We start from the raw sequence: 14,851 nt of genomic DNA on the forward strand, positions 1-14,851 counted from the left end.
TTATGTTTTATATAAAAGAATTTGCATAATATTATTCAGGATGGAGGGATATTGTATGATTGGATACAATAACCACAATCCCCTTGTAGCAGTTTTGGCTACTTCGGTTGTCACCTGAGATACTTAAGCCAAGACATGAAGAGTGTCACAAATCTAACTATCAAAGACAAGGGGTTAAGATTATGTTCTTCAGCCAATCTTCCACAAATTTTTATTGACATGATTAGGAAGAATTCTGAATATATTCCTTTATATCTTTCAGTGGATGGCCGCTCAGACGATCTTAAAGATGCTTTTGTTAATTTGTGAAGTTTCATCAATAATTCACTCTTGAAGTGCTCTCCAGTGTGCTCATGGCCCATTAAAAATTTACAAAGGGCTCTTAATAGTAGCTCTGTGGATAGGGGGGAAACTGCAAGGTAGAGAGCTGAATATAAGCATATTCTCAAGAAAAGAAATGCTGATCTAAAGGAAGAGACATGGAAAACATTGGTTGCTTCTTGTAGTCTTAAAGGAAATAAGCTATTTTGGAAGATCATTAATTCCAGTCAATTTACTAATGATCAAACTTGTTCATTGGGAGTGCACATTCCAGCTGATCGGTGTGCATCACATTTTTAAAAGATTTATTGTTACCTGAATGATGAGAAGTAGTCTTCTAGAGAGCCTACTCCAGAATAAACATATCATGGTCCAGGTACTTAAAAAGGGCAAAAGCCAAGATCCACAATGCTATACACCAATTTCACTTGTAGTCTCAGTGGTTAAGGTGGTGGGACACAGAGTGCTGCAACACATTTTCTTTTGGGCGGATCAGGTTGATTTTTTTTTCAGAAGGCAAGTATGATTTCAGGAGGGGTTTGGAACCATGTAACAATGGCTCAACCTTAACGTAATACTGAGCAAGTATGTTGTGGTGAAGTGGGTTGTGATGTTTTTAATGCTTATGAACCTCAGTAATGTTTTTGACCATGTGAATCAGTCTGAGCTCTGGAGTCTATTATTCGGTATTGGTCTAGATCAATTTTTGGCCGATTTTCTTAGGGCATTCCATAGAGATGGTTCAGCCTCTGTAAGGTGTGGTGAACTGATGCATGTGAATTAATAGAAAAGCAAAACTGACAAACCATGTTGGAGGAAACCAAATGATGGAAAACCAATTTTAAGGAAAGACAATTTTAAGGAAATGCAAATAAATCAAATATTAAAGGAAACATTTTAAGGAAAAAATACTTTTAAGGAAACATCCAAAATTACATTTTACTTGGGTGGAGTGTAGGACTAGTGAGAGGTTTCTGGGTTCCAGGATGCCTAATGTTTACAAATGCCCATGGATTTTAGGTGTTAAAAATGGGTGGAGTTCAGGCACAGAAAGTGTTTTTTAGGGTTCAGTGACAGGTACGTTTTAATGGTGGTGAGGGTTTGTTAGGTATCAGGGATGGATGGAGTTTTGGACTGGTGAAGGATTTTTAGGGTTCGCGGATGAGTGGAGTTAAGGCATATGAGGTGTTTTCAGGGCTCAGGGATCGGTGGAGAATAAGGGTGTTGAGGGGTTTTAGGGCTAATGGAAGGGTAGAGTTTAGTGTTGTTGAGGGTTTTTAAGGTTCAGTGATCAGTAGGGGTTGTAAAGAGTTTTTAGGGTAGAGGAATGGGTGGAGTTTAGGCTGGTTACGGTTTTTAAGGATTCAGGTATATGTCCAGTTTAGATGTAGAAAGGGCTCTTTAGGGTTCAGGGATCGGTAGAGTCTAGGGGTTGTTGGGTGTTTTAGAAGTTAAGGATGAGTGGTGTTTAAGGACAGTGACAGTTTTGTTTAGGGTTTGGAGGTGGGTGGAGTTTCAGTGTTGTAAGGAGTTTAAGTGGTCAGAGATGGTTGGAGATTAGGGGTAAATTGGGTGTTTTAGGGTTCAGCAATGCTTAGAGCTTACAGGTAGTGAGGGGTTTTACAGTTCAGGGATCGGTGAGGTGCAGAGGTAGAAGGGGAGTTTATGGTTCAGGAGTGGGTGGAACCAATGTATTTACACTTGAAAAAATAAGTATGCAAAAGCCAATTTTGATCAAAAAGAAATATCTATGAATTGGATTCTATGACATGGTGAATGCCATTCATTCAGAAAAATTCCATGAAATCATTTATCTGTGAAATCACATACAAACATGGCAAAAGTGCTAAGAGCCATATTTACTAGGGCCTTGCGTTATGCAAGGCAACATAAGGCAACGCAATACCTTAACTAAGATTTACTAACCCATGTCAAGCCACCTTGCATGGCCCCTAAAGGACTCAAACATCAAAAAAATATATTTTTATTTTATATGTGTGAATTAGACCCAGAGACAAGCCGGACCAAAACATTGGATGTGACCTGTGGACCTACGAACTTGAAGACTAAACCCATACATATTAAAGGAACACAAATTGGTAAGGTCTCTGAGTTTCCATATTTGGAGTTAGCATTCAATTCAGAGAGCTCATAGTTTACTTGTCTTACTCTTAGGAGACAGAAATGTAGCTAAACTTTGGGTTATGAACTTAATGTTGCCTCAAATTTAAGTAGTAAACCTATACCCCTCTTCTGGAAGAATGGAGAAGAAAGTGTCTCCCTACTTTAACTTATGTTGCTGCTAGCTAGGGCTATAGTTGAGTGTCCATTCTATCATCTGAGTGCAATTGCTTTTGCAGACACCATTTATCCTTGTCTCCATATACACCACACCTTTTTATTCATTAGCAATTAGGCATTAGTTACGTAAAAGATTTTATAAAGTTAGCCATTGTCTTCTTGTGGATATTTGTCAAGAATAATACTTATGCTAATATAAACAGATAGATTATTGAGGATTGTCTTGTATGTGACAATGGCTTACAAGTTCCATGGCTCTGATATTTTGAAATCATAGTGAAAGAATTAGACAGACCATACCTATTTTTTAATCCTCATTTAATTTCTGAAAATGAAATATGTTGCTTAAAGAATGCCTTTGAGGAGATGAGACACTGCTCAAGAGAAGGGGATGAGTTTAATAAAACCTCAACAAGACATTACTCAATTTCTCAAACTACTATAGGCCTGCAACCATATTTAGCACTGAAGCTTCATTCCTGAGAGAGAGCACTTCTAACTAGATTTAAATTAAGCTTTATCTGCAGATAGCTTTGTTTCCCTCTTGGCCAGTATGCCACTGTTTCAATTCTGAGTTGTCTCTGTGATCAAATTGCCCATCTGTGCTGATACTTTTGATTTTTTTTTGGTGAGTTTTATCATCAGTTCACAAGTTGTATTTTATTGTAGGTGCTGAAGAAGTATGGATTTGTTATATGTAGACTTGCTCTGTTTTTTTACAACTGTTAACTACAAAGGAAGTTTCTTTCACGGTGGAATATATTTTAAAAGCTGCAGCTCGCTATTGAAATTCAATACTGTTTTATATGTATATTTACTTAAATCCTGTGATCTTACTTCTGTGCCAATTTAATAATGCATGCAATATGTACTGTTATGATTATTTTTAAGTTTAAAAAAAGTTTATTGACTCACTGACTGACTGACTTCAGTCTGACACTTTTCAGCAGTAGCTGAGGGGAGTTTAGTGTCCTCCCTAGCCTGGAACCAGCCAATGACTATGCCACACAGGGAGCTGTAAATCCTGCCTCTTTATTCTTCTGTGGGTGCCTGTGATCTCCCCAATATTCTAAACCAAGCTTCTATTACATTCTCTTCTAGCAATTATGTCACACTGATACGGAATCTGTTTGGAGCCAAACATTTTCTGCCTTGAAACATGAAAGATACTACATCTCCCCCTCTATTAACTGAAAAATTGCTATTTTTAATAAAATCAGTAGACATACACACACACTCATATATATATATATATATATATATATATATCTATATATATATATATATATACATGTACAACTATATCTTTTTTATCAATCTTCCTAGCGCTTTGCTCATTTGACCTCATCCGGTTACTGGAAGTTATAAGCTGTCATCCTCAATGTCAGAAAATGCTAAAGATGGTGAAGAGGTAGCAGCAGTCACTGAGTTTTCAGGGTCAGTCTTTCTTTCACCATCTCGAGTTGAAGACGGGTGAATCATAGGCCTAAAGTGAGAAACGTCTCTGGTAACATATATCCCAGGGCGCTGGGCCATCACCATGTGTCCCTTGAGAGACACCACTTGGAAAGGTTTAGCATGATATCACTTGTAAGATTTTTTTTGCACATCTGCCGGGAAGTCACCAGATCTCCTTTGCTAAATGAGATGTCCTTTGCGTCGCCTCTTGTCTGCATAAGCTTTCATTTTCTACTTGTTATTCAAATCCCTTGTACAAATCATGTTTTCACTTTTGTCCCTCTTGGTGTTCCATTGAGGTAAGTTGGTTGTCATTGCTAGCCCGAACATCAGAGTCACAGGACTCTCATCTGTGGTTTAGTGGGGTGTTTGAATGATAAGCTCTTGGATTAAAATTTAGTACTGTTTTCAAACTGAGCTTTTTAAGAGTTGCAAGCTGTACTGCTCTCTAGCACACTAATAAAGGCTCAGCAAGTCCATTGGACTGTGGCCACAAAGCTTTATGTTCTGATGCTTGAGGAACTCTTTGAATTCTTTACTGTTAAAGGGTGGGCCATTTCTATACTTTCACAATGGTTGTAAAGCCCCATGTAGTGAATATGTAATCTAGTTATACAATGACTCATTTGTGAGTCATGGATGAGAGATCTTCAAACAAAGGAAAACATGAGTATTCATCTACAATCACCATCAAGTGATGTCCATTAACAAGTGGACCAAAAACATTGATTGCTATTCACTCCTATGCATGCTTAAGGAGTCCTGACATGTTCAGAGTATGATGAGTAAAACTGGTAGAAATACAGTTGCATATATGACAGGACTTGAGTTCTTTTCAACTCTTTCATCCAAATATGGAAACCAAGTGTAGGGCCTCATTTCCAAGAATCTGCCGCATCGGCCCTGATGTATCTGATTTATTGCCTATGCTCCCTTAATGACGCCATGGATGAACCATGCTTACAATAAAGAGCTCTATAGTGCATGCTTCCACAGATGCATCATAAATTCTGATGCATATGTTGGCACTAAATCCACGCATTGCTGGACTAGTATTAAAAAAACGACACTAATCCAGCAATGCAAGTAGGTCTTCATAGATGAAAGCCCTGTGTCAATTTTGCGCCTGCTCTGTGCACGCAGTAAAATTGTGATGCAGTGAAGTCACAGAATGGCACATTGAAATGTAAATTTCATGGCATCACATCTGCATGGCTTTTTCCTTGGGAACACCTTCCCTGCATGCATTATACCTGGTGCAGGTATATTGTGATGCAGGGCTTTAAAAACTGACACATTGGGCCCAATGAATCAGTTTGTAAATATGGAGCAGTGTAATGCACTGCCAGCACCATCGCTGCATCAAAACAATGACGCAATAGTGGTGCAAAGGCCTTGTTAATGAGGACCTTGTCTCGGAGAGCTCTTTTTGTGCATTGATCCCAATATGTGCTTCGTAAGCCACTTCATTTTCTTTCTTTTACAGGCTCTTCAGAATCAGGGTTCTCGAACCTTGCAGTATAACTCCTTCCTGAGTTATAGACAATTCATCTTTGACATTTTTCATATTCACCATCATTGGTAAGAGGCAGAGTGTGTTTTCTCCACTACTGATGTGTGAATATGTCTTTTAACTTCATTGTCATGGCTCATGGCAGTCATAATCTGGGCTAACAAAATAACAGCTGGTTTAATGTATTCAATGTTAAAATTAATGTAGACTTCAGTGGTGTTGGATGGAGTATTGTGACCATGTATAGGCACTCTCGAAAAGTAGTCAGCAGGATTCCGATCCTTTCCTGGACAATGCACATTTGTTAATCATACTCCAGCAATCATAGTCCCCATCTTTCAATGCGAGGACGCATTTTGGCTTTTGAGTTACCAAAGATGGTCATTAAGGCTTGATGATCAGTTACCAGCATAAAAGTCTTTCCATAGAGGAATACATGGAAATGTTCACAAACCCATACCATGGCAAAACTTTCTTTCTCAGGTTGTGAGTAAGCACATTCTGTTTGGGACAAACGCCTACTAACATATCCCATAATATGCCATCAAGCATTTGTTCGTCCACTGTGCTTTGCAAGGATAACTCTTAGCCCTACTGGGCTCGCACCAATGAAAACCTCTTTATGAAATTTTGGCTGGAAGTACGCCATTTTAGTAGCATTTTGAAAGGCAATCTCTTCACATTTGTGTGACTATTGAAAGGAAAAAAAAATATTTGTCAACTCCCGTAATGGAGCACTAACTGTGGCAAGGACTTGTATGTATTTGGAACAGTAACTAGTCATCCCAATAAAAGAACGTACCATTGAAACATCTTGTGGCGGTATCAGCATTTGACAGAGCTTGAACTTTTGCAGGATCAGGTGTGTTATCTCTATCAGAAAAGATATGACCAAAGAATTTTAATTTTGTCTTTTTAAACTCAGACTTGTCTGCATTCAAAGCCAAACCTGCCTCACTGAGTAAACAGCATGCTTGTGTAAGAGCTCTATCGTGGTCCTTCTGTGTAGCTCTGAAAACGAATTTGTCATTGCTATAGCTGAACAGGCTCTATGATATGTTGAATGCCGTCTTGGAAAAGTTCTGCAGCTGATTTAGATGTTGGCGGTAAGATGTAGGTTGTCCGCCAGCACTTTTTTGACAGAAACTCCATCCTTCCAACTTGGCGGTCTGACCACCAAATTTAGATGATAATCTGCCCAAGACCCGTCGATTCAGCCAAGGATTCCCATCCACTGCCACAGCACCATTGGAAATAGTGGCTGGTGGCAGGACTCCAGCCACACTTCCCGCCATGCAGATTTGGATGTACCTTACAGCCAAGCAAAACGGGGCAGTTTGACCTCCACTTCTGACTTGGCGGATTGGAGGAAAGTGGTGAAAACTCACCTTTCTTCCCGATTCAACTTCCATTTTCGTTTGGAGATGATTGGACAATACCCTCTGGTCACTGCTGCCAGTGGCCCACAGAGAAAACACAGCCCCCCATTGCTAGACATGAAGGTAGAGAACCCGCATTGGATGTGTTTGTTGGGGGGGGGGTCACTACACATGAGCTCAAGACCAGTGCAGACATATACATGTCACAGTTATTTTTTTTTAAATTACTGTGACATGCATATGTCAGGGACACATGTGGGTCAGACACAGGATGGGGACACACTGGTACACAACACATAACGTACACATACACAACTGCCATAATGGTGTCAGTATTCATTGCCAAAAGAATGCTGGCAGCCCAATGACAGTACAATCACTCCTATCAACTGTGTCAATGTGTACAGATTGCAAGGGGACCTGTATCTTTCATATTGTGCTTTGAGTTGTGTGTGTGCGTCAGTATGTGTATATGTGTGTGCAATTAGGTGGTTGAGGTGGAGGGAGGTGGAGTGGGTGCTGTGGTTGTGTCAGTATATGTGCCTCTTGCATATGTCATTGATGTTGTTGTGTATGTTGTGGTGTGTGTTGTGTTGCTGTATGCAACATTCAGGTGAGTGTTGTTGTCTGACGGTCATGATGTGGTAGTTTGATTTTGTGTGACTGTATTTGTGTCGATGAGTGTTTAGCTGTATTGGTTGTTGTGGTTATGTTGTGTGTGGGAGGTGGACACATGTGGACAATGTACAGTGAGTGGGCCTGATTCAAAAAAGTAAACTTAGACCAAAAGTCTACGTGTAGACCAAAAGTCTGAACTTAGACCAAAAGTCTAACTTTCCTACTAGTAAAGTTAGACGTTTGGTCTAAGTTTAGACCAAAAGTCTAAACTTACACCAAAAGTCTAACTTTACTACGAGAAAACTTACACCAAAAGTCTAAAGTTAGACCAAAACTCTAACTTTACTATGAATAAAGTTAGACTTTAGGTCTAAACTTAGACTTTGGTTCTAAACTTAGACTTTTGGTCTAAGTTTACCTTTGTAAATCGGGCCCTGTGTGTGAGACTTACCTCTATTTCATAGCCACTGCCATTGTACGATGTCCATTGGGCCCAGCAATGTCCTCCCTCCCTCAGCAAACCACCACTAGTACACCGCCTGCAGGACTGTAACATTTAAAAATGGATGGTGAGAACACAGTGGCCTGAAGAGCACTCCGTTGTGGCAGTCGGCGGCTCAACCGCAATACATCTAACTATGGCAGGCGGTACACTGTTGACTTGATGTTCCTCTCGGGTCTGGCACCAAGGACGTTTATTGGTAACACCACCAAGATTTAAATCAGGCCCTAAGTCTTTTGCAACAAAACAAACCAACAAGTGTAGAAAAGGTTGTAATGTACCTGCAACTTTCTGAGAATAACCTTTATTTAAATCAAGGCAAGAGAAAACCTTTGCACCATTTATTTGCACTATCATGTGAGCACGGTGTGGAACTAGCTAACGTTCTTGTTCAATTGCCTTGTTTGCCTGAGGCATGTCAACTCAGATAAGTACAGCTCCTTCACTTTCCTTTTTCAGCACTACTACTATGGGAGAAGCTCTTGTTGCTGGAGCAATGGAACGCTCAATAATGTCATGTTTAAGTAACAATTAAAGTTATTTTAGTTATTAAAGTTATTTTTCAACAGCTTCTTGTAAATGGAATGCAATTCGTCGATGTCTATGTAAACAGACACTTTGGGGCACATTTATACTTGTTTTGCGCCAAATTTGCATCATGTTCTTTGATGCACATTCAGTGCAAAACTAACTCCATATTTATACTTTAGCGCTAGACCCGTCTAGCACCACATTTATGGAGTTAAAGTCATTTTTTGGATGAGGAAACCTACTTTGCGTCAGTGAGATGCAAAATAGGCATTCCTGTGTAAATAATTACTCTATAGGCCTTAGCGCCATATTTATCCCTGTGCTAAAATCAGGCATGGGGGGAGGAGCGGTCAGAAAATGGTGCAAAGCTTCCTTTGCACCATTATTTAACGGCTGGGTCAGGGCAGGTGTTAGGGGACCTGTGTGCCTATTTCCACAGTGGAACACCATGGAATAAGCCCACAGGTGCTCCCCCCAGGGACATCCCCACCCACACCGGAGGGACAGCGGAGGATGGGGGATCCCATCCCAGCTAAGTATAGGTAAGTACAGGTAAGTATTTTTTTTTTTTTTAAAGTGCCATCGGGGGCCCTGAAGTGGGCCCACCTACATGGCACCGGGTGCAATGGCCATGCCCAGGGGATCCTGGTCCCCTGTGTTGGCCATTGGGGTGGTGGGCATGACTCCTGTCTTTTCTTAGACAGGTGTCATGTGGTATGGATGGTTTTGCGTCAGAAAATTACGCTAGGCTGGTTAGAGTCTTTTTTTTTTTACTCTAACCTGCCTAACGTCATTTTTTTTTTACGCTAGCCTACCCTTTGCACCGGCTTGCACCATTCCATAAATGCCTGGCTGGTGCTCAGAAATGTTGCAAGCCGGTGCTAAACTTTTTGGTGCAAAACTGCATTGGTGCCGTTTTTCGCCAAAAAGTATAAATCAGGGCTTGATGCTGTACCTTGAAGCACATGGATGGGTGCTTGTACCTTCATTTTCTTGTTTCACTGTAGCTACAAATGAACCTTGACTTTTTATGGGAGTCAATGCAGCCCTTGTTTACATTTTGGTTCTCAATGACGTAAGCTGTGGTAATGGAGATAGATCATTGTATTTCTCTTCAGGCATTATATTTATTGATGCAACACTATTGATAATGAAAGGTATCGAACAACCAGTTACTTTCAATGTAATCTTTGAACAGTGTATATATGATTTTGGTGCTTTGGCGTTTCAACTGTTTTTGACTAACATTTTTCTTCATATACAACCAGTCCAACATGCGCACATTTTTTTGAGGTAAACATCAACATGGTCCAATCACTTTCTTCACTTTCACTTGATATTGAGGTGGGACAACTATTAGACAATGATTTAGATCACAATCAGCTTGGTTAAGTATATACTTCCCTCAACTGATGTCACCACTTGGCTTTGCGGGCATGCATCGAACGTTGCTTTGATGGCCATTTTGTCTTTGCACTTACTTTTTCCTTCGCTTGGCACGCCATCAGAAAATGGTTCCCTTTCCCATAGCCTTTACATATCTGTCCAATGGCGGGACATTTTTCTTTTTGTGGAAAAGAAATTCTAGATCTAAAGCAAACCTTCTTTTTTATATGTAGCCATCACTTTGTGTCCTTCAGTTTTTTGTTTCGCCTTACTTTCCACACTCTTGACTGATTTGTTCTGGGCAACCCCAGCCTCCATGTTAGCAGCTTGTCTTTCAGTACACTACTAAACTCTGGCATCCATTAATCCTCGCTGCAGACTAAGAGTTTCTCTCAAGATACATCATTTGAATGAATCTGACAAGCATCTATCAATAACTCTAAGACGCACAGCTTCTTCATCATTAAGTTAATTAAATTTATAGTGTTTGATGAGCGCATCGAGTCTTTCCACAACTCTTCAATTGTTTCACCAACTGATTGACATTCTTGACTGAAAATGTATCTTTCGTAATCCATGGTTGGTACTTGACTGAAGTTGAGATTGAATGCTTCTTTAATTTGATGGTATGTGACTTATTCGTCACTTCTCCACATTTTCTTTATGACTTCTTTCATACCATCAAGATTTTTGAGATATTTGATAATCTTTATGTTATCAGTCTCTTCAAGTGCATCAATTAAATCTTCAAATGTCTTTATCCAAGCAGATCATCTATCACCAATATCATGGTTTTTGGTGGTATCAAAAGGTGGTGGTGGTTTTAGGAAGGTGGCAGCATTGTAAACCAGTGTGGAACTTACTGACATTGAGAGTACCGTGCTCCTGTTCAATGAGCATGTTTATCCACATTTTCTCGAAGAGTTTTTGATGTGTGAGCCTCCGTATCATCTTTAACATTTATTGGAGCTATGCCTTCTCTTTTAGCTGCCATTGTAACATTTCTTGATTCCAGCAGTTGCCTCCAACTCTCCACTCTTTGAAGACCAATGAAGTTGTCCTGAGCCCCTCTAACGACTCCATACCTCCTCTGCACTCCTCCTTGAGCCACTTCATCAAATGCTATGGCACAATGACTGTCTTTAGTGGAGTCAGTAAATTATTTGTTTCCTAGTTTGACCCTTCAGTTTGCATGTTCTGACACCTGGTTGATCTCCACCTTGCAGCACTTCTGTTCGCAGTGTTACTTTGTAAATGATGATTGTCTTTGATGCTCATTGTAAACCTGGTTGTAATCGCCTTCAGCATTAATGTTACGTACAATGTGTACTATTATTTTGTGTGGCAGCATGATACCTCTCAGTATGGCCATGGTCGTAGTTTCTTGACCAATGATGTATAGACTTCTCAGTAAAGCTTTCTTTATTCTCCAATGCTTCACACTGGCTGGAGTTCAGCTTTGACTCCACATATGCCAAGTGTTGACTCAGCACTTCAACGACAGGTACATGTGGCATGCATGAGCAGTTTGCTTGGACCAAGGCAAAATCTCTGGAAGAGTACTTTCTTTCTTCAGGTTACTTATCCCCTAACTCGTCAACAGATGTAGCATCCTCCCCAACCTAGGTGACTGCCTATGACTATACCACACACGGAACTGTAAATCACACATCTTTATTCTTCTGGGTGTACCTGTGAACTCCCCAACATTCCAAACCAAACTTTCATTACATTACTTTCATTAAACAGAAGTCCATCAGGGGTAGGAGCCAATGGAATGAGACATGTCTGGCTAGAGGGAGCAAGCAACACTGATTCGAGTGGTCTGTAGGAGGACAGACAGGAATGCTTTTAGATCATTGTCCGGAGTTTCTTCCACTGGACAAAGGTTGTTTTGAATGACCCTCCTGAGGGCAGGTTTGTTCATTGAAGCCACTAGCGACTGCATCAGGCTTCTTTTTTTTCTCTTGTCAGTCACAGTCCTGCACTCTTTTTCACTCCATGCAATATATTAGAAATATTTTTTTCCTTCCTCTGCATAGCAACAGGTATATTGTTTCTGTGGGAACACTACAGGCCACCCATTTTCACTACAATACTACAGGCCACCTATTTTCAGGAATATCCACATAATCTTTTGCCTTTTGGCCAATGCTATTACAGTGAAACTGAAAAAAGACGTCCATACTCAAAAGGAAACACTAGGCAGTACATACTCAAGGAAGCATCATGATTTTTATAAGGCACTTAAGACAATAACAAGGATTATACAGTATATAAGGTAATGTTTCATACCTTTGCCTTTTTTTTTTTCAGGTCTTTTGGAGCCAAATAATGTGGCAGGTGCGTTGTCCAAAGGCGTGGCGATGGAAGCCGCTCAAAATCCACTTTTTTTATATTATATTCAATCCATGGAATACGAACTTCTGTTTTAATGTTTTCGGTTTTGTTGAGATGCCCTTTATGATAAATCAGACTTAGAATCTGTTGTATCCACACAGTCCCTTCAAACGTAAAATAAAATGGTTTACTCAATATGTAATTATGTTATTTATTTCTTTTTTTGGGGCTCACTTCTAGACATCCTTACCTGTCTACTGTCAACGTTCTATTGTCACTAATACATTGTGTACATACAGTGGGATTCGGATCAGTGTTCTTGATTAGATAACTTTCTTGTTTAACTCATATCTCTGCTTCCCTATTTTATTTTTGTGTCGCCTCTGGAGTATATTTTCCTTATTGTTTTCTGACTGGATGACTTGTGCCTTTCCACTGCTTGCATTCAAGGAGCTAGCTTTTTTTTTTTCTTCTAGTAGACTATGGCAATACATGTGTGTGTAGAAAGGATAGCTGAAACAAAGAAACATTTGTAGTGTTCAGTAGATACAAAAGTATTCTTCCGTCATCAGTAAATGTCTTAGCCACCATTACCTTAGCACTTCATCTCTCCAGCTGCTTTGAAAGATTCATAACCCTACATTCCAAAGTAGGTGAACACTGTGCGCACCACGTGTTCCAGAACACCATTACATAACAAATTCCACTATAATAAGATACGGCAAACAGCCTCCCTAACACATTACCAAAATGTATGCCTCCTAAAGCTAAGCCTGGGCTTAGTCTATCTCGTTCTATTGGCTACCAAAAGTTAAAATACAAATGAACAAAAGTAAACAAATTCTCTTAAATGTCTTTTCCTCTTGTCAATCTTTCACTCTTTCTTGTCACTTTATTCTCACACATTATTCTGTTCTAAGAGGATATGACCCACCACGCTCTCTGTTCCTCCCTTGGAGCATGTTCACTCTGGACAGTCTCACTTCTCATCACCACAACTACCCTGCCCTCATTCCACATCCTGAAGATCACTACTCTCATTGGTCTGAAATAATATGAATAACCACCTTTAAGCAAAGTGTTCTGAATATTTACTGTATCACCAAACTTTACAAGAGTATACCTGGTTCCCAACACAACTATTCCTTTCTTTTACATTGTTCTCTTCCATTTGTCTCCTTATATAATATCCTGTATTTATGTCACCCCTCTTTTATTTATCCATGCTGGGATTAATTACATGTTAGGCTGCTTTTGCCTGAAAACACTAACAGAATATCAACAGTGGTAGAGTGTGGAGTTAACCTATAAATATCCATTCTAAGCTTTACTTCCTCTCTTCAATATTTCCCATTAGAATTGCTACATTCTATGGTTTCAGCACCTTATTACTATACCTAACACATAGGTACTATTAAGTTATTCAGCCATACTGTTGGCTTCGGAATGGTGTAGAGAACACTGTTTATGTCTGATTGCTTTTTTATCTAAGAACTCCCTAGACTCATGTTAAACACCATTATCAGTTAACAATATGCCAGGGGTGCCTTCTGTGCTGGCACATCTAACACAGAAATCTAATAATGGCCTTTGTTCCCATGCTCCTATTTAGCTAGGCATACTTCGGGCCATCTGGAGCATATATACTGTTCATTGTTCGATCCATATAATGGGCCCATGATGTCTAATGCCTCATCCTCCCAGAGTTGACTTGGGAACCTCCTTGCTATCACTGATTGTTCCCTGAGCTTGTGTATTTTATTGCTACTTGCACATTCTTGCACTCCTTGATGACTCTTTCATTCTGTGCATCAATACCTGAATACCAGTAGCTTCACCTCAGTCTCTCTTTGGCTTTGGAGATAGTTTATTTCAAAACACTCTGTGATATTAGTCTGGTCTCTTAAAAATTAGCTCAACTGCTTCAGATAACTGATCTTTGGATCCCAAAGCTTCTTTCACCCAATATCCACATCTTATATTTCTCAACACTTCTTACACACATCACCCTCTGTAAAATTCATTTTTCCTCTTTTTCTTTAATTGTTCCTTCCTTTATCATACATACATTGAATAAATGTTCTTCTCACCATGTGGCACAACCAGACTTGAGACACACTCAACCACACTATTCTTTGACCCAGAAAAGTACATTACCTCAAAATGAAATTACTAGGCAGGGACAACACATTTACAGATCCTAGTACTTACACAGTCAACTCTTTTCTTTGTAAAGACCTCTCTGAGAATGTTGTTGTGCATCTTCACCATAGGTTTGTAATTCCCAAATGAACTTTTTAAATTTCCTAATCATCCAAAAAATCGGTATGACATCTTTCTTTGGACGTGGTACCTTAAATATGATCCCTTTAAGCAACAAAATAAGCATAACAGCCTTTTCATTTTCACCATTACTTGCACCCAATCTTTTCATACTTACTTCAGGTATTATCATTGATAAACCTTTGGGTCAGACCCATGAAAATTGGGAGCATGGAGCAA

At 39.7% G+C, this 14,851-nt stretch overlaps 1 protein-coding gene across 1 annotated transcript in view; it reads right to left on the minus strand.

Moving 5' to 3' along the window:
• LOC138297360 (amine sulfotransferase-like) overlaps nucleotides 1-14,851 on the minus strand; it is a 363,813-nt gene that overhangs the window by 275,021 nt on the left and 73,941 nt on the right. Inside the window, exon 2 of the mRNA XM_069236753.1 lies at nucleotides 12,305-12,513. Within this exon, the coding sequence (XP_069092854.1) occupies nucleotides 12,305-12,513 (209 nt within the window). The remainder of the gene's footprint in view (nucleotides 1-12,304; nucleotides 12,514-14,851) is intronic.

Source organism: Pleurodeles waltl, chromosome 5, assembly GCF_031143425.1.
Source record: "Pleurodeles waltl isolate 20211129_DDA chromosome 5, aPleWal1.hap1.20221129, whole genome shotgun sequence".
In the NCBI taxonomy this organism is placed as follows: domain Eukaryota; kingdom Metazoa; phylum Chordata; class Amphibia; order Caudata; family Salamandridae; genus Pleurodeles; species Pleurodeles waltl.